At 39.7% G+C, this 20512-nt stretch overlaps 1 protein-coding gene across 1 annotated transcript; it reads right to left on the bottom strand.

The window, feature by feature from the left end:
• Window positions 1–1403: 1403 nt before the first annotated feature.
• On the bottom strand, window positions 1404–18408 carry hsp90b1 (heat shock protein 90, beta (grp94), member 1). Its single transcript, XM_054777211.1, has 28 exons — window positions 18227–18408; window positions 17669–17771; window positions 17330–17471; window positions 17144–17260; window positions 16728–17059; window positions 16529–16640; window positions 15784–15915; window positions 15556–15672; window positions 15310–15447; window positions 15162–15239; window positions 14605–14670; window positions 13769–14038; window positions 13441–13686; window positions 13228–13364; window positions 13073–13151; window positions 12274–12429; window positions 12033–12169; window positions 10709–10992; window positions 9342–9377; window positions 9008–9060; window positions 6434–6517; window positions 6233–6339; window positions 4835–4988; window positions 4242–4343; window positions 4073–4147; window positions 3926–3994; window positions 3706–3841; window positions 1404–2919 (listed from the first exon to the last, which is right to left on the bottom strand). The coding sequence occupies exons 1-28, from the start codon at window positions 18273–18275 to the stop codon at window positions 2786–2788; spliced, it is 3645 nt and encodes a 1214-aa protein (XP_054633186.1). The 5' UTR covers window positions 18276–18408; the 3' UTR covers window positions 1404–2785.
• Between the last annotated feature and the right edge of the window lie 2104 nt (window positions 18409–20512).

Below are 20512 nucleotides of genomic sequence, written 5' to 3'. Positions count from 1 at the left end.
GTCGTCTCATTGGATAAAAGTCCACGCCTGTTACCACCCAGAAACAGCTGATTGGCAATAACATGAACAATACATTGTTATTTTCTTTATCTGTGTAGTATAGGAATTACATGTTACTGCTGATACAGCTAGTACATACTACTGTAATACACAAACACATACATTATAATTAGTAATACTCTTATTGACTCCATAGAACTCCATATACTGTCCGTATGTGGGGTAAAATCATGGAACTGATTGAGCAGTTTAAGAAACAGTACAAGCAAGGTTTGTTTGTGTGTTTACCGAGTGTATGGAAAAAAGCTAAATGCTGAGAATCACAGTGTCTGATCCAATTCATCCTGAATCCATTCATTTATTATTATTCAATGAAAACCAGTGTCCATAATTAAAGAAGCAGAACAGAAAAACAAATATGATTAGAGGTGTGGTTTTGAAGTGGGTGGAAAAATACTTATCAAACAGGACGCAATATGTAAGGCTATAGGAGACCACACATCTGCATGTCTTGATATTTCTTGCAATTTATCCCAAGGGCCAGTACTGGGACCAAAGCTGTTCAATCTATGCATAAACAACATCTGTATAGCCACGAAAGACGTAAAGTTAATATTATTTGTAGATGACACTACTGCATTGTGCTAAGGGGGAAATTAAGAAGAGTTAATGGAAACTATCACGGCAACAAATTAAAAAGATGGTTTGACAAAAACAGACTATACTGAACCTAAGAAAAAACAAAATAGATGGTAAAATGAGCTGGAAATCACACATTAAGTATATATAACACAAAAGTGGCAATAGATATCTCAATACTGAATAAGGTAACACTTTCTGGACCAAAAATCACGTCATACTCTTCAGTGGTCTCTGGTGTTACCATATTGTTGTTATTGTTCAGAGATATGGGGAAATCGCTGATTCTAACTGTACTACAAAAAATGATCAGTCACGATAATCCATAATGTGGGTTATACAGAGCATGCAAATTCGTTGATCAATTCACAGATCTGGTACACTTCCAAACTGCCAAAACAAACAATAGGCTGCCCAATAACTTATAACTTTTCACAACAAGGGAAGAAAAATACAAACTCAGCGAGAAACTAAATCAAAAGCATATGTATACACACAACACTAGAACATTTAGTATACATGTAGAATCTGATATGCTCTGCTTCCTCCAACTCAATTTTGGACAGGTTGACTCCTGTATGTATGTACTGTATGCTGTATGTGAGTATGTACTTCTTCCTACTCCTTTTCAGGCATGCTGAATTGTGAAAGTGTAAACATGATGTTCTTTAATGTAGCGTTGTTAAGCTTGTTCAAAATGAACAAAACGTTACCATTAATTCATTCTTGATATATAGAAATGAATTAGACTGCATGTTAAATACAAAAGTGTTTTTTTATTGACATGAAAACAGACAGCAACTTACTATGGACTAGTATAATGAGTTTGCCTTAAAAAAAAAAAAAAAAAACTACCAGAGCTACCTGCACAAGGGAGTGTAAAATGATGATTTTCTCAAATTGGATTGAAGATTTCTTTTGTTGCATTAAACCACACGGACCTATTATTCATTCATTGGATTTCACTGTAGTTTCCTCTTGAAAATCAACATTATTCCCAAAAAACAGTTGGTAGAGGTAGATGCCATAATCATTAAATACGCTTCAGTGACACAAAATGCTTTTATTTTACACATAAATTCATGAAATATCACCATGTGTTAGAAAAGTTCCAAGACTGTTGATGTTGATGGCATTTGTCAATGTGAGGGGCATCGTCCACTGTGAGTGCTCGCCAGAGGGGCCAAACAATCAACCAGCATGTCTACAAAGATATCCTGCAGCGTTTGCTTGGTTGAATGCGCGAGAAGAGACATTTTCCGCAGAGAATGACAACACACCTTCTCACAATGCCCTTTGCATACGACCGTTCCTGGTCGAGAAGAACATCAACGAGCTGCAGCAATGTCCCTACACCCAACCTGCCTCCCTGTGATTTTCTTTCCTCTTTTCTAAGCTCAAGGGGACCCGTTTTGAAGACATCAAAATAGCCATGTTGCGGATCCCGGAAGAATCCTTCCAGTAGTGTATGAAAAGTGGCATAAAAAAGGCTGGCAAACTGTGTTAGACTCCAGAAGGATTACTTCGAATGGGAAAACTTGTAGTTTGTTGTGTGGATGTTTTGTGACACAGGTCCTGGAACTTTTCTGACACACCTCGTACGTCGCTTATAATGACCATAGTGGGGCAACTTAATGACTCGAAGCTGATCCTAAATACTGACTTTCAAATTGTACAACACTGTTTGTATGGTCTTAAAAACTATCCGCTATCTGGCTGAAGTTTTTGCAAAAACCATAGTAGTAGGCAAACAGCCACACGCACGTTTAACACAGAAATGTACGGTGTAAAAATGTTGCGGTACCTGCATGTCTACATTCTGTGTGACAACAACAGTATGATGGATGTTCTTCAAACACAGAAATCGAGAAAAAGTCCCTCACGTCCAGTATTTTACCTCAGCGCTGGGGCGTGTGTTCAATACACAAACAAATGGCTACACGTGGGCACACGCAAGTGAGAGGATGCTAATGGAAAATAAGCTTCAAGCAACTTTGGCGTATGTTACTTCACTTCAAACACTCTGCGGCAAACTGTTAAGTCTCATCATGATCATTTTGTAAGAAAAGCTGTTTTAAATGGCTATGGGGTAGGAGGGGGGAGACAACAAGCCTTCAGGTTTTATCCATCAACCGGTGGTCCATCTTCATGCACATTGCTGCTCAATCTCAGTGCTACTTCCAAACAGGGTCAGCAGTTGCTCCTCATAGTTTGCAATGTTCCTTTTCATGATGTCCATGCATGGGCCCAGCAGCCGCTCAAAGGCTTGAACATCCATCACTGGAAAACACAACAATACAAGACATGTAAGATTCGTGTTTTGTGTTTTAATCTGATATAAGACACTCAGAATGTAAAAATATACAATTACAATGGAGAGTCTTCAGTCGAACACCCTGCTCTGAGATTGTTTAATGCAGAATATTACCCAAATTTTGGGGAAAATATGCACAAAACTTCATTTTGTGACACACACAAACTCAACGACCATCAAAGGCACTGTACATATTTTTAAATTATATTTAATCATTAACCAGGGTTAACTTTTTTTTACACTTGCATGACAAGTAAGAATTAGAATGTTAAAAAGCGAGACGTTTTTATTTTCTTTATGCCTTATTACAGAGTGGTTAACTCATTTTGAAACAGAATTCAGGATAAAGAATATTAGATTCAGTCTTTTTCATTAATATAATTTATGAATTCAGGACAAATGATATCAGACGATGCGGTTTTCATTAAATAATAATAAATGAATTAATTCAGAATAAATTTCACCCGACACGAGTTTTAATTAAATAATAATGAATGAAGGAATTCAGGCTAAAGGATATCAGACACTTTGCTTTTCATTAAGTAAAACAATGAATTAAATAAACGTCAATTTCCACTGAAATGCTACAGTGTTATTGTATCGGTATACTTATACAGTAGATCTAATAACAATGCCATTATGTATACATTTTACATTTTTTTTCTACAACCTTACAGTGAAGCCACTTCAAGCGTACTATTTTAGGAGCCAAAAAACCCCATTAACGGTCACAAACACGGTCCAACACTTACCCAAGCATTTGACACTCCCCACAGCGTAAGCGGAAGCAGCTCTGGGCTTATTCGTGACAAGCGCCAGTTCCCCGAAATACTGGCCTCTGGAACATGTAGCGATTTCCACTTCCTCTTCATCCTGGTCATTTTTCGTCTGTGAAGAAGGAAACACGCACATGCTACTGTGTAAGATAACAACCAAGTCACCGTGTGTGAGTGAAACGTCAGTAAATCTTACCCTGCTCCTCTTTATGGTGATCCTAACTTGGCCAGACTCAACAATGTAGAAACAATCTGCCAATTCTCCCTGTTATTTAAGCCAAGTAACATGTTTTAAAAGCTACTCTATGGCATATACTATATCTTTAAGTATACTCTATTTCACCTGTGCAATAATCTGCTGCGAGTCATAGTAGACTTTGGTGGATATGACATCCACTACCTTCATCCTCTCTGAGAGCTGTAGATGAAGAACAAGAAACAAGACATGAATACGTGCTTGACAAATTTGGCTTGACGTGTCATTGCATACTGCGGACTCAAACAATGCTGACCTCCAGCGATGTAAGCAAGGGTAGTGTTTCAATGAACGCCTCGTACAGCTTCCTCTTCTTGGCGTTGTTTTTCACGATGATCCTCCTGAACGTCAGACGATCCTGTGACAGGGAAAACATGATTCGGTCATTTTTATGAATTCCTCCATGTAATATTTTTGTGTTTGCGTGTGTGTTTGTTTGTATGTTTGCTTACAACTTCCTGTCTGGAGTTTATACAGTATATATGATGATAAACAACCACAGTGGATCCCACCAGGCATTATTAAGTTACATACAATTTGTTTCTACATGACAGTCAGTCAATTTATATATATATTTTTTTCATATGATAACTAAAATTAGGATTGTAGACGACCACAATGTATCCCACCAGGCACCCGCCAAATCTTTTTGACACAGGGCCATGCAGGTTTGGATTTTTTTTCTCCCTTAATAATACAAGGTTTCATTTAAAGGCTACATTTTGTGTTCAGTTGTGTTGTCATTGACTAAGCAGTTGAAAAAAATAACAGCCTCTTCCAATGAACGCGACATCCTCGTTGCGGTTTCGGGTTTACGTAAATACACCATTTTCTTATTGGTGGACTTACGAGGCACCATAGGGCTCCAGGCAAGGTGGCGATGATGGTAGCAGCCCTGGGAGTGTTGTACATCAGCGCCAATTCCCCAAAGCTGCCTCGGTTGTCGTAGCAGCCCACCAGCTTCTCTGCGCCGTCCACGTTCACGAAAATGCTGAAGGTCCCCCTGAGAAGGAGTACAGAAAGGTGATGAATTGATTAGTGCAGTGTAGATGTTATTGATGTGATGATATTCTAAAATGCAATAATGTGAATCAGCAGGGCTGTACGCTTAGCCGTTTCACTAGCACAGGTGCTCCTAAATGAAAAAAATTAGGAGCACAGAAAAAAATTAGAAGCAATATGAACTTTCTTAAATAACACAATTTTATTATTAACACTCAAACAACATACTCAGTAACACACATAGGCACTCATACATATATAAACACAGTGCCATGATGAGGCCTACATCTCCCTGGGACTGCGGTCCACAAATATTCATGTATCATACATACCCTGGCATACTACATTCTGTACCACATGCACTAAGGTACACATACAGTCACATGACATGACCGACATCACATCACATGCAATTACATTACTAATGGCCACTTATCACACTGCACAAGAAGAACGGCGTTGATATCAGCCCAACTGATGACAACACATGTCAAGTAACATTTTCCAATAATAATGATACCTTTTATAAATATATAAAGTGAATTTCTAAACCAAAGTCATCTAATGTCATTTAGGCATGGGTGTAAGTAGGCAATGCTCATTTTGATCTTGAGCAGCCTCCTCATCTCCACCTCAGAAGTCATCTCCTGCATCTCCTGCCTATTTGGGGTAGTAGTCACCGTCGAGGCTGGTTTGTTTTGTCGCATCATCTAACTAGTTACATGACAGACTCTAGCCAAGAGTTTTAAGCTTTGCTCTCACTGTCGGTAACACTCATGCTAGCTGTTGCCATCTCCTCTCTCTCGACACTGTCAGCTGTCCCAGATTTCTCTCACCAATTTCACCTCCCATTGGTTTCCACTTTGAAAATACGACTAGATTTTCATTTTCCACCGGACACAAGGCCAGTCATTTTTCCCGCAGCGCTCCAGTATCCAACTGATAACAATTAGCTACGTCAGTGAGCGCGGCTTGTGCGGCGGAGATGTCATCGCGCGTCAACGCGAGAGTTCTGTGTGTTGGAGGTTGCCGATGTGAAAAAAGAAAAGTTGGAGACTTGCAGAAAATTTTACTCTAGTTTGATTGACTTTGTATGGACACTTACGTTAGGAGCAAAATGCAAATGAAATGAAGGAAGAACATACTCGTTCGTGTACTCCCTTTTTATTTTTTTGACTCGCACAGTCTATTTCTAGGTGCATATGCGAGTGAAATGCTCGCACTGTACAGCCCTGATAAGATCACCTTTCAATAACATAGAAGTTGTCCCCATCATCATCTTGGTCAATGATGTGTTCTCCTTCTGTGCAGAACTTCTCAAACATGGCATCCAACACTTGAGACATCTCTTCCTGTATGGATCAACACAACATTCAAGGATTAGCCTGTTGTTTTAGATGGTAGTATCATTAATAATACTGTATTAATTAATAATTGCTTACGCACAGGATCCAAATTCTTGAATAGAAGAATGTCCCTGCATGCTTCCTGTAGTCTCTGCCTCTGCTCATCTGTTTTGGGGTAGGTGACCTGCACATTCATGTTGTATTACTTTAATGCACAGGTGTCAAACTTAAGACCCGCCACATCGTTTTTTGTGGCCCGTAAAAGCCTGCCAATAATGCATTTCATTTTGTTCTGTCAATTTTGACCGAAAATTTGTACTTCCTGCAATTGGAGATTGTGGAATTGTCTTCATTCCACCCAAATGACCCAAATGTCGTTGCCAGGCAGAGGTCTCACTCCACTGCATCTGAACGACTGCCGTTTTGCACCACAAAAGAGTGAAACCAGTCTTGGTTGGGGCGTACGTCAATAAATGGTTGAATTTTGCACCATCCCCTCAGTTTAGAGCTGTCCTATCAAGTCTTTCAGCATGAACTGATGAAGCTTGCTTGGATGAGAGGCAAAACATCTTCTAACAGTTCAGCAGTACTCACATTTCAGGCAAAGCTGTGGCCTTCTTGAGGGCAAACACAACTGTGATGTGGCCTGCGGTGAAAACGAGTTTGACACCCTGCTTTAATAGGGTCAACAGCAATTAAAAAAAACAAACAAAAAAAGGCCAGCAATTTATATGCAAAAAATGTAAAGTAAATATATGTTGTTACACATGTGGACCAACAGGAAAAAAAACAAAAATGTGTATAAATATGCAGTATACTGTACATTTATATACTGTATATACAAAATGTATATAATATAATATATACAAATAAACACAGTAAAATAAATACTAAAGTAGATTTTTTAAAACAGCAATGAAAACTGAAAAAACAAAAATAATAACAATAATAAAATGAAGTGAACCAATAAAGTAAAAACATTTGGTCGATGAATAGCACATTTAAAGCACATTTATTTTATTTCATTAATTGTACCAACTGAAATATTTTAAGAAGGCGACGACAAAATAAATAAAATGTAAATAAATAATTATTAATATTATTAATAATAATGATAAGTAAAAACAGTGCGGTTGTTATCAAATGTTGATGAAAGTTGATTCATTTAGGTTTCAAAACACTCCAATTTCAGGAAAAAAAAACTAAATGTTTAAGTGTTAAGATGGTCTGTCTCTCTTCCTTTGTTAATTCCCTTTTTGCTTGCCATTTTCGTAGCAATAAATGACTTTCTATGGTACAATGCTGTTCAACTGATGTTCATGAGGACATAGCACCACAATGTGTTCCAAACACTCTTTTTATGCAGACAGAGGAGGTAGTAAGTACTCCAGAACTTGGAGCACCTGTAGGAATTAGTTACACCAACTGCCAAGGCTTGATTAACCTCCATTTCTGCAGAACTGCTTTAAATGTTGACCCATTTTGTGGTCCCTGAAGCAGGCCTTTTTTGTCTAATTCTGAAATAAACACACAAAATGTACAAAATGCTATGTCTAATCACTACATTGTTAGTACTCACCTATTATTACTGCTAAGTTCAGTTATGTCTTTAAACTGCTTATTATGTATTTACTAGTATACTAATTATGTGCCCTGCGATTGGCTGGCGACCAGTCCAGGGTGTACCCCGCCTGTCGCCCGAAGTCAGCTGGGATAGGCTCCAGCATGCCCCCGCGACCCTAAAGAGGAGAAGCGGTATAGAAAATGGATGGATGGATGGACTAATTATGTGATTAATATTTATTATGATTGAAGAAAAAAACTGACAATTATATTACTACACTGTTACATTACCATATCATTTTCCATTGTATCATTTTCCCATGTATCAACTGGTAAAGACTACATCGGAAAACAGGAAGTGAATAAATGTATTGCGATTGATGTGAAATGGACAAGGGGTAGGATGAAATGAGCTTTGCTTATTTCTACTCCTTTTGGACATGTGGGACTGTGAATTGAAGTACCGGTATGTGATGTATTCCATTGTAACTTGCATGCGTGCTCAAATAAAATTCGACCATTACCATTACCATATTTTTCAGTTTTGGGTAACCTTACCTTTTTTTTAACCTGTCGTACTTCACCACTTACCTTTGTACCATTTGAAGCTATTCATTACCCTTGAACGACTTGAATTTCAATACAATAACTGGAAAAATTGGGGTGTTCTAAAACTTTTGACCGGTAGTGTGTGTGTGTGTGTATATATATAGATATTATTATATGTATTTTGGCTTTTCCCTGTCAGTGGTCACCACAGCGAGGTACTCTCACAGGAGGTTTCGGCTTTGTTTTTACACCGGATGCCCTTCCTGATGCAACCCTGGTCGGGAATCCAAGCCATGACCTTTGTCTTGAAATGCAGAAGCGTGTGCTATCACACCACCAGGGATATAGTACAATAACAACAACTTGAATGAATTAAAAAGTAAATAAATAGCGAAGGGCAAACTTTTAGTGGCGTAGGTTACCTGTGCAGTCAAATGTTGCCAAATTAGTAGGACTGATAAATGAAACTAAAAATGAAATTACTAAAAGACTTTAACAAAAATATGCCTATTTATAGCAGACAAGAAAAGGAAAGCGTGGTAGCATATTGAAGCATGCTTACCCTTGGCTCTTTATCCTCCTCATCTTCATCAGGGTTGAAGGCTTCAGCACACACTGCAACACAAAGAGCAGCATGACAGTCACCTACACTACAAGACTCTAAGTTAAGCCAAAACACTTTCACTCTCATCCATCCTCAAGACAAATTCTTGGCCTAGCTTTTGCACCAATTCATTTTCTAAACGACAAGACAGAGACGAAGTGGATATACAATATGACATGTGCTTTGGACAGTAAGCAAAGACAGATGGAAAAAGACTGGTCTGATGATGTCAAATATCATTTATATACATTTGTAGCGCGGACACAGTCCAGACAGCAACACTGAAACTCACCGGATGCTCTCCTGATGAATCTATTTATTACTGGTGCTAGAAAAAACAACATAAAACGCACATTAAAGTCAGTCTTTATGTAGGTTATCACGACTGAGCATGCGTTTAAAGCAACAAAAAAAAGCACGTTGACCTCATTTGGAATATTCAGTCTGAATGAGGACATCTGCTTTGAAGTGTCTCCTCCTTGAATTACATTTAAATGACAATAAAATAAGACACATGGAAAATTCATTACGGACACCTGCAAAACCGAAGGACATGCTGTGCAAGAAATTTGCCTTTATAACGATAATAACACTCATTTTTTGATTGATAATTGTGGTTTCCGGTGGTAGAGAACTGCAGTGCATCATACTGAGAGGTGTTTCTAATATTTTAACACTTTCATTTATGTAACCAAAGCATCAGGAGCAGCTTTTAGCAATATTGTAGTGCATCTGCAAACTATAGGAAACATATTTTAAAACACGTATCTCCTTACAGCTCTAGCAATGCATCTCATTTGATTGTGCAGGTGTACAGTACCTTGTGGCCAGTGTGCATTAGGTGGCAGACCTCAAGCACTGACATTAAGAGGTTAAAAAACACAAAATTGGTTTTATTTTAATGCAAAAGATTAAAATAGTTGGCTTTATTACTACATTAGTGAGACTTGCACATTGTTAGAAGATCCACTGCATGAAAGATGTCTTTACAAAGATAATATTACTCATGGTGTTCATCTTAGATAACCAACGCATTAGGAACAACTTTAAGTAACATACAGTGCAGCTGCAAATTCTAAGAAACCTATCTTAAAACAAATATCTCCTGACATCTCTAATAATGGTTCTCATTCGATTGTGCAAGTGTACCTATTGTTGGTGCCAGTGTGCATTAGATGGCAGATCTTAACCACTAACATTAAAAGTCTGAAAAACACAAACATTGGGGGTATTTTAATGCAAAATACTACCATAGTTAGCTTCATTATTACATGCAGTATAGCCTTTTTCCTGCAAGCCACCATTGGGAGGCATTGTCATATAAGCTCATATGTGTTGCTATGCAACTCTTCTCCTTAATTTGACAAATATGATCTAAATACACCACGTTTGTATAATTCACGTCCCAGCATCTGTGTTTTGACAGAAAATGCATGCAATGCAGGCCCCCACATCACGCAGGCCTTGCTGCAGGATGATAGGCCATCTCAGATCAAATTTGAGGTCATTTTGAGAATTTGTTGGGTGTTATTTTAACGCCTCCATGATAGTGCATCCGTGGATGCGAATGCAAGGTGCAGCATCCAAATCTGCATCATTGCTACATGCATTGCATCCACATCCCTCTTCCCCAACATTCATTAAACGCATGCCTTTTACCTTCAAAATCCTCGTCGTCGTCATCGTCGTCCTCCTCGCCGTTCTCCGAGTCGATCTGCATGGCCTCGTCGAGGAAATTGACCGCTTTCCCGGCTCTGGCGTTGGAGTGTGGCTCATTACCGAACGAGGCCCCGGTGCTCTCCCTGTCCTTGAGTCGGGTGAAGTACTGCAGGGCAAACTCGAGCAGGTCTCCGGGCTGGTTCCTCAGCACTTCCACGGTAAAGCTCTGCAACAGCTCCGTCAGTCCCTCGGGGATTTCTATACTCATTCCTGTGATCAAGTCGCTCAACGGGGCGGAGGTACCGAAGCGGCGGCGAAATTTGTGCAGAAACAGGCGGGGGATGGGAGATTGGATCGTGGGTCAACAATTAAAGCACAACATGGAGATATGGAGAAAAAAAATAAGATTTCGATGTGATGTCAGCAAGCCATCAAAGGATGCTCTTGAAAATGGCTCTTTGGTCCAAGCATCTTCTCTTGCTGCTGCCTGATGGCTACAGAGGAAAACCCACGCATGTGACCAGGTTTCCTTGGCAACCACCCATCCAATGATTGCGTAGGAACGGCAGCAGCAGCAAAAATGGCACTCCTGTCATAAAATTCCTTATGTGCATTTTTAGATAACGTATAGTGCAGCCTACAAACGAATAACGTAAAGTATTTCACGCAGTTTTTTTTAAATCGGTTACGACATACAAAAGCAGCAGCCACCCTCCCCCACAAAAAAATCAAATACCAATTGTGCCCACTAGAGGGAAATCTACCCTCCGCATTATCGTTCCACAGACAGGAAGTATAGATACCTCTAAATTTTACGCCATGTTTCATCACTGACAAACGCCAACAAATTCTCGACATTTAAATTGTATGCATTTATAGGCTACAGCTTCCCCCCCTGGCGTCACTTATATGAAAACCAAAAAATGCACAAGACCATCTATTTTCAATGAAAATAAAAAAAAATGCACAAGACCATCTATTTTCAATGAAAATAAAAAAATGCACAAGACCATCTATTTTCAAGGAAACATTTATTCAATCAAGAGACAAGATCTTTCCATCAACAGGTCACTTAAATATTAACAAATTTACAGTGTGAGGAATGTAAAAAAAAAAAAAAAACAAAAACACCCTCCTTATAAAACCCCCGCCCAGGATAACGCCAACCACAGAGGGGAGCTAGAACAAATTCTCAGCTCCGTTATTGTTGTTCCACACACTCTTCAATTGGACGTTTCACAGTTCGTCTTTTTCTGCGGTCGCCTATGAGGAGATATTGAAGACTCATATGAAGCCACAAAAATATAAACATTCAATTTAATGCTAGCATGCAAGAAAAAAGGTTCTTACCGTTTCTTCCTCTTCAGCCTCATCAACTTCATCTCCCTCAGCTTCATCTGTCTCCTCAGCATCATCGTCGTCTGCTGGCTCTTCAGGTTCCTCCTCTGGTTCTTCTTCAACCTGTACAAAAATGCAACCACAGAATTAAAACATGCTGTCCCAATGCTTTTGCCCAGACAGCGTGTGTGCGCCTATCAAAACAAAACAATTGTCACATGACTTGCCTTCTCATCCAGAGGGATGTTCATGCTGAGTCGCAGCATGCGTTCTATCCTGTCTCCGTATGCTTTGGTGTCGGCCAGCTGGTAGCCCGAACGTAGGGTGGCCGTCTCAAAGAGGACAGTGGCGAGGTCGGACGCCGTCTGGTCCTCAGGGTCATCCTTAGAAACAGTCAAATGCAGGAACACAGTTCATTTCCTATTGTCAATTTTCAAAGTTCCCTTTTTTGTGCAGAAAGTGACTAATGACATGCCTCGACAGCCTGTTTATAGGCACCAAACGAGAAAAATCCATCTCCGTCACTCTTTTAGAAAAATAATGCGCTCAAATGGTCGCTATTTGACTTTTTATGACGTCATGAAGGAAAAACCTTCCTGAAAGACATGATGCTGCCTTTGATATGTACCAAAGTAGATGAGCCCACCCAGTATATCTGCCCACTACTTCTAGGACAACATCGCGAAACATCTTGAATTATAATAAATGACTAATCCCTAGAGCCTATTTATACAAGAAAAATCTCCCCCTCCACTTTTGAGAGAAGAGGCGCTCAAAAGGGTAATTTAAAATTTTGGGTGGGCTTTGCTACGCATCTTAAAATAAGTCTGGAACTCTGAACCATCAGTCATCTACAGACTGACATGGGGACTGTAGGTTTGATCATGTTTCTCTTCAGCAAATATGTCACTCACATAATGTTATTAAAAAAAAAGAAAAAGTGTTCCAGTAGGGCTTAAGGTGAAGATTTTGGACAACAACCTTTTAATATACTATTGCGGAATTTAGACAATTCCCGTTACTTACATTGATTTGTTTGAGCATCTGCTTGATGAGCGGGTGTTTCGGGTTGATTTCTAATGTTTTCTTCTGGCTGGCATAGTAGCTGAAATGGAGGTGTTGCATTTTTAGCTGCAATCTGCCCAGTTTTTAGGGTAAAAAAAAACAAAAAAAAAACTCACTTTGTGGATATATCTTTTCCTGTCTGGTAAGCCTGTGCCTTCATGATCCGCTCCATGTTCCCTGACCAACCGTATTGACTGGCTACCAGGGCGCATGGAGAGTTTGTGAGCCTCTGAGAGAGCACGGCCTTCTCAATCTGCCCCAAAGAAACAATACCAAAAAGGTGAAATAGACAAATCACAACTTTGCTAGCTAATGGTCTGTTTATTTACCTTGTCCTTGAGCGCCTTGTCCTTGAGCCATGTGGTGAGAGGCTCATATTCCTTCTCCTGAGCCTCACGCTTCTCTTTGGCTTTGTCACTCTCATCGAACTTGACGCCCTCTTTGGCCACGTTCTGGAAGCGCTTGCCGTCAAACTCCGGTAGAGCCTGGATGCAGTACTCATCCACTGGCTCTGTCAGATAGATCACCTCATAGCCTTTCTTCAGCAGCCTCTCAACAAAGGGAGACGCCTCAGCCTGCATGTACAAGCCCCAACGGTCATTACGTGCTTCTTTGTTGCCAAACTACTGTATTTTGTGTAGGAACATCCCCCCTCACCTCCTTCCTGTTTGTGCCGGCCATGAAGTAGATCTTGTCCTGCTTCTCCTTCATGCGCTCTACGTACTGCTCCAGACTGGCCAGCACCGTGTCGCTGTTGGAGGTCTGGAAGCGGAGCAGCTTAGCCAGGCGGGTCCTGTTGGAATGGTCCTCAATGACACCCAGCTTGATATTGGTGCCAAACTCCTTCCAGAACTTGTCGTTGTACTGCTCCTCTGCGATCTTCTTGATCATGTCCAATGTCTTGCGCACCAGCTTCTTACGGATAACCTGATCAAGTACAAAGACTATTAGTGTCTTGTATTCTTCTACATGGCCCAAAATTCTGCACATTTTTGTAAAGTGTTAGGAATAATTCTCCACAGCTCCTAGATGTAATTGCACAACATCAATAGAGTTAAAAAAAAATAATTCACTTCTTGGTCCAAAAATACCCAAAATTGTTTCATGTTCTGCTCTTTTTCCCCTCCAAGTCTAAACACTCTAAAAAAAAATTCTACATTAAAAAAAAAAATTACATATTTATACATTTGTAACTTAAAACTATTATATATTGTCTATATTTATAAAAAACACAAACTACTTGACTAGACAAGCCCCATAAAAAATAGAAGTGCTGAAAGTAATTGTTTAGTATCATTGCTGCGGCAGGCGTTTTTTTTCCAAAAAAACACTTTTGTGGATGAGATGCCCCCAAAATCCATGTGTTAAATATGCTTTACCACTTTAGTAGGCGATCTGTTGTCAAAATGGTTAATGATAAGACACACTGTAGTCTTGATTGAAACCAGTCTAACGGTTATTTGAACTCATTTCTAAATACATGGCAGCCTCACCTTGAGCAGTTTGTGCTGCTGTAGAGTCTCTCTGGACACATTCAGGGGAAGATCATCAGAATCAACCTGATTAAAAAGATAAAATCATTGGTGAAATGAAACAGTGCAAAGCAAATGCCAACCAGGCTCAGCGGTAGGCTGGGTGATAAGATATTTTTAATATATCGATATTTACTTTAAAGCACATAAAAACAAACAAACAAAAAAAAAAGTATATTGTTATAGAGCGCCATCTCTCTGCACCGTGTGAGCTCCTGGCCCGCCCCCCTCCGTGCATGACTTTCTGTATTTCAAAAAAACAGCTATATTATTTTAGTGGCTATTTTTAGATTTTTTTTAAATTTACTTCAAAAACATCGTCATGTTAAGCATTATTTTAATTAAAACAACTTGACACACATATTTGGCTTGGATTTTGTCTAAACTCACGTTGCGAAAAAAATAAATTGATATATCGTATATCTACATTCAACCTAAATATATATCGGGATATGAGTTCTGGTCCATATCCCACAGCCCTACCCAGCAGCATGAACTATTAAAAAGTGATGACTCACCACTCCCTTGACAAAGTTGAGATACTTGGGCATCATGTCGTTAAAGTCATCTGTGATGAAAACTCTTCTGACAAAGAGCTGTAACAAGATGACATGTTAGATGCAGAACTAAAATGTTACTGTTGTCGTAATAGTTTCAGGCGCTGACCTTGATGTAGTCGTTCTTCTTGGAGCCGTACTCGTCGAAGAGTCCACGGGGAGCAGACGTGGGCACGAACAGGATGGACTTGAAGGTGACCTCGCCCTCGGCAGTGAAATGGATGTGAGCCAGAGGGTCGTCATTATCCTGTTGGAGCACAGTTTTAACCGCTGATCCCATAAACATTAGGTAAACATTGAATCTGAGGTTTTGTGCTGGATCTCAGATTGCCCAAGTGTTGTTTGAGCGTCTCACCTTGGAGAAGGTCTTATAGAAAGCCTTGTACTCATCCTCCTCAACCTCCTTAGCTGGTCTCTGCCAGATGGGCTTGATATCGTTCATCAGCTCCCAGTCCCACACAGTCTTCTCAACCTTAGCATTACCAAAAAACCCCCCACACCAGATTATATCAAATAACTCCAAGTACCGGCACTAAATTTCACAAAGTTCTAGCCAAATTACATGTACAGTGTTATTTCCCACCTTTTTGGTCTTGGGCTTGTCTTTGTCCTCTTCTTCCTCCTCTTCCACTTCAGCCTCATCTTCTGACGCCTCTTTCTCTGGTTCCTCTGTTGCCTCAGCATCCTCCTCAATAGGCTCCTCTACAGTCTCAGTCTGTCATGTAAGGTGGAACACAATTCCATGAGCATGTGATATTCCCATAGTAATAGTCTGGTGAAACACGCGCTGTGTGTATGTATTACGTATGGATAAAAAAAATTGTTAGTCTTAAAATGCAAACTTGTTCTTCAAAATGCACAGTTTCTTCAGAGCCACACAAACACATTTACAAAGTCTGATGCCATTAATGTATTACCTTTATACTTCACATTGAGAGCAGCAGAATTTAAAATTTTACTGGTTAATCGCCTGAATTTGACTTGTGTGCATTAAAATTTTACTGGTTAATCGCCTGAATTTGACTTGTGTGCATCAAAGAAATAAGGCCTTTAATGTCAATCAGCTAAAAATACACACATTTGAGTATCCATTTAAGCCACTACATTCAAAATAAAGACAAAAACAGTCTTAGGTGTGATGAATGTTGAATACATGACAGAACATGGAGGGAAATGTGTATATTCACTGGGTGCCACGAGATCTCGTGAGATTTCTTCTCACGACACGGACGTGGCAGTGGGCAAGGAATTATTGGTAGCGCACATTACGTGCACTATAGACCTGCCAAATCTACTCCTAGTATGTTTAAAAGGAAGTCTGTCATTACCTTGCTGGCCCAAACATAGATGGGGAAGTTGATGAACTGCGAGTACTTCTTCACGAGGTTCTTGATGGTCTCCAGCTCCAAGTAGTCTGAAGCCTCCTCTTTCATCACCAGTCTGTGGAGGATGAATAATTATTATTATTATTATTTTTATTTTTAATTAAACAGCATTTGACAAGTGGAAATCAGTGTTAGAACTTACGTAATGGTGGTCCCCCTGCCCAGTGTATCCCCGCGGGGGTCCTCGATGACGGAGAACTGGTTGGAGTCTGACTCCCAGATGTGCTGGGTACCGTTGTTGTGTTTGGATGTCACGATGACCTTGTCTGCCACCAAGAAGGCAGAGTAGAAGCCCACGCCAAACTGCCCGATCAGCTCCGAGGTGGACTGATCCTCCGACTGCATCTCTGTCATTTTGTTCAGGAACTCGCTGGTGCCTGACTTGGCGATGGTGCCCAAGTTCCTCACCAGCTCGTCTTTGGTCATGCCAATGCCCGTGTCTGTGATGTGGAGCATGTTCTTCTCCTTGTCGGACTTGGAGAGGACAAAAACGGGTTTACAAATGAACACCAGTGGAAAATCATTAAGAGCATGGCAGAACAAGTGTATTGTGCATACTTTGATTTTGATGGTCAGCTCCTCATTGGAGGCCATTGCATCTTCATTGGTGAGCGACAACAGGCGGATCTTATCCAGGGCATCAGATGCGTTGGAGATCAGCTCCCTGAGGAAGATCTGAAACAATTCCCGTTCTTAGTAAGAGCTGCAAAGCACACAGAGTGATCCCACCTTTATAACGCTTACCTCCTTATTCTTATACAGAGAGTTAATGATCAGCTTCATCATGCGATTGACTTCAGCTTGAAAGGCATGTTTCTCTGACTTCTCCCTGAGTTCCTTAATCTGGGCTGCGTTCAGTCCATCCAGCTGGATAGCTTCCTCCTCTCTAAGGGGAATAAGCAAGTGTTCACAGGTGAGACAACATACACAACCAATCGTGGATGTAAATAAGACTCAAGTTCCCTCTGGGAGTTATTTTAATTAAGTCACTGCCAGCATATTCATCCAAAAGGTTGCTATGACCGTGGTCATCTTAACCCTGTTCCGTAAAGACAAAAGGCCCTCTCTCAAAGTGACACTAACCTTTGAACCACCTCATCGTCTGTCTTTGAGCCATCCCGGCTTTTGCCCAGGTCCTCTTCCACTGTGCCGTCCACGTCAAGTTCATCCTCAGCTTTCACTGCAGCTACAATTCATTAAGAGTGGTTAATTGTGAACAAAAATAATACTATAGTCTGTTAAGTGCCTTAGTTTAGTCTACTTTATAGCTACATTTACATCGACATGTTGATAGCATTTAGCGGTATGCATTTAACAAATGTCGACTTTACGTTTATCAAAAGAAACCAACAAGACAAACCAGTAAATGCCTTTAGAAGACTTCCCGATTGATAATGCAGTGTATCCCATCAGAAACTTCTAGAAAGCCGGGTGGATACAATTGACAACGTAAACGCCCCACCAAGATCCATGACATAAGAGACAAGAACATCTACTTCCAAGTTAAATCAAGTAGGTTTTAAACAAATTAGCACACAAAAGAGCAGATAACGACACATCAGTGCAATCAAACCTAGCTTAGCGGCTACCACAGCAAGTTCCTGTATGTGAACCCTGCGTTGACAAGGCAAAGCTACTCACCGAAGGCCAACAGCGCGACTAGCAGACCTAAAGCCCACATCCGCTTCATTCTGATATTTTTTTTAGCTGGATTGTGAGTGTGAAACACCTCAGAGGCAAAAAGGTAACTCGGTGCACGTTCGCACTGTCTTTCCGCTAGAGAGACTACAATGAACCACTCTCAGTGAGGCAACCCCACTCTATTAAATGTGCGTTCAGCGACCAATGGCGGCGCACCACGCACCACCTTGGACCAATCAGAGCAGAGACTACGCTCTACCACTGACCAATCAGCTTGGTCTACATAAGTCGATACCCTAAAATCGTGGCTGGCCACCATTGGTCTAGGAGGATTATTCGGCGCATCATTTCCTTAAAATTACAGATCATTTTAAAACAGAGTGTAAAAAATGTTGTTAAGATGTAACTTTGACTTTATGACACAACAGGTGGTTCAAAGACATTTAACACACTTTAATATGAATACAATAGTCTATTATGTTTTTTCTGTGTTTAAATATATGTGAAATTACATTGAAAGCTCAACTGGCTGTCTGCTATTTTCCATTATCCATTCACAAAATACAGTATTGATTTGAGCACATCTGCTCTCCATTACATACATTTCGCCACAAGAGGTCACTATGGTCTCAAGAGGTTGAACTCAATGATGATCAGGATTCAGTTTACATTTTTAGAAATCCTTGTTGTTTCCAGTACTGTTTTACATTGTTTTGTTTTGTTTTTTTTATCAGATGGTAGAGAAAGGATGGTGCAATGCTGTACTGCAGTGGCGTGAATGAAAGACAAAATGTTGACGTAGAATATGATTATGATTAAGATTCTTAATAATACATGAAAAGCAGTGGACAATGTACAGCATTTTTATTATTGAGGTTGTTTTCCCATAAAGTGCATAATGCAAACAAACCTTTCAAGGGGTACAAATGTAAAAATGGATGTCTATTTTATACTTATCACAAGATCTGGCTTAATGCTGTAAACGTATCACAACAATTAAAATAATTTAAAAATTCTGTCTATTAGTGGCCATTTTTTGTCAAACTGAGCAAAGAAACAATAATTTCTGGGTAAGCTGATGCAATAGTGATCTATTGAAAGTTATTTAATAACATGAAAAACTACTCACCAAATAATGGAAATGAATTTCCCCAACTTTACCGTTGAATAATGTGTTTAAGTTTTCATCGATACGTATTGTGTTTTAACTGAAAGTACAGTACAGTACAGTGAATGCTGGGTTTAATTCCATAACTAATACATAGACGACAAAGTGCCATAAAGGTAAATAATGTATACAAGTGGTTATGGATTCCCTGAGTAGCGTTGTGTAAATACATTATTCACTACAGTGTTACAATTTTGGCTTGACTTAAATGTCACGTGAAACACCTTCTCCTTAACATTCCCAAATCCTCCTTTTAGAATTTGATACAATCATTTTGTTTAATGTTTCCTATGCTTCAATACTAAAGTAATTTCCGTTAAAAACAGACAACAATCATCGCTGTATTGTTATTTTTTCTGTAATTACAACCGGTATGCTCGTAACCGGAAGCAGGTCGCTGATTGGCTGTGGGCCTCCCACAAGGAAGTGACGTTAGGCAACGTTCAAGTTATTGACCGAGGAGACTAGAATTGGATAGGACTGTACAACATCACAAATGAATGCATCACAGTGTAGTACGCCATGCAGCAGAAAGTCCGGCATGATGGTGAGCAAGAGAGGTGGGCGGGGCTAGGCGCACAACAGTGTACAATGTATTCGGTAGCCCTGAGCTGAATATAAAATAAAGTTATACGCTGTGCGTAAACTTTGATGGAATGGATGAATGTTATTTACTGAACACAATGAATATATATATATATATACAGGTAAATGTATAAATATCCATTATACTGCAGAAATATATATCACCTACATGTAGATGTCAAATAAAAACCTGAGTGTTACCAACACTTAACAATCTACAAACAAAATAATAATACTTATATGGATAATTAACTGGGAGTATTTACACAATGCAACATTTATTTCAGTAATGGCATTGTTAATTACGACAGAGAACGAGGGCGTCAATGAAAAAAATCTTAAGATTTCGACAATGAAAGTCGTAAATTTAGGAGAATAAAAGTCATAAGTTTAGAAGAATAAAGTCGTAATATTATGTGTCATCATGTCGCGCAGAGGGAAAATAGAGAATGGCTCTTCGGGAAGGCATGAAACTTTCCTCTTGCTTCGAGCAAGCTTTTATTTATAACGGGACAGCAATTGCTGAGTTAACA

This window comes from Dunckerocampus dactyliophorus, chromosome 5 (genome assembly GCF_027744805.1).
Source record: "Dunckerocampus dactyliophorus isolate RoL2022-P2 chromosome 5, RoL_Ddac_1.1, whole genome shotgun sequence".
Taxonomy (NCBI): Eukaryota; Metazoa; Chordata; class Actinopteri; order Syngnathiformes; family Syngnathidae; genus Dunckerocampus; species Dunckerocampus dactyliophorus.
This window is presented reverse-complemented; position numbering and strand designations above follow the sequence as displayed.

What these genes read in the sequence shown, in the direction of transcription:
- hsp90b1 (XM_054777211.1), bottom strand. Translation starts at nt 18,275, where the DNA reads ATGAAGCGGATGTGGGCTTTAGGTCTGCTAGTCGCGCTGTTGGCCTTC. An exon ending in TCTATGTTTGGGCCAGCAAG is followed by an intron (nt 15,916 to 16,528) that starts GTAATGACAGAC and finishes CTTACATGACAG; the next exon opens with ACTGAGACTGTAGAGGAGCC. An exon ending in CCGGCACAAACAGGAAGGAG is followed by an intron (nt 13,687 to 13,768) that starts GTGAGGGGGGAT and finishes TTGTACATGCAG; the next exon opens with GCTGAGGCGTCTCCCTTTGT.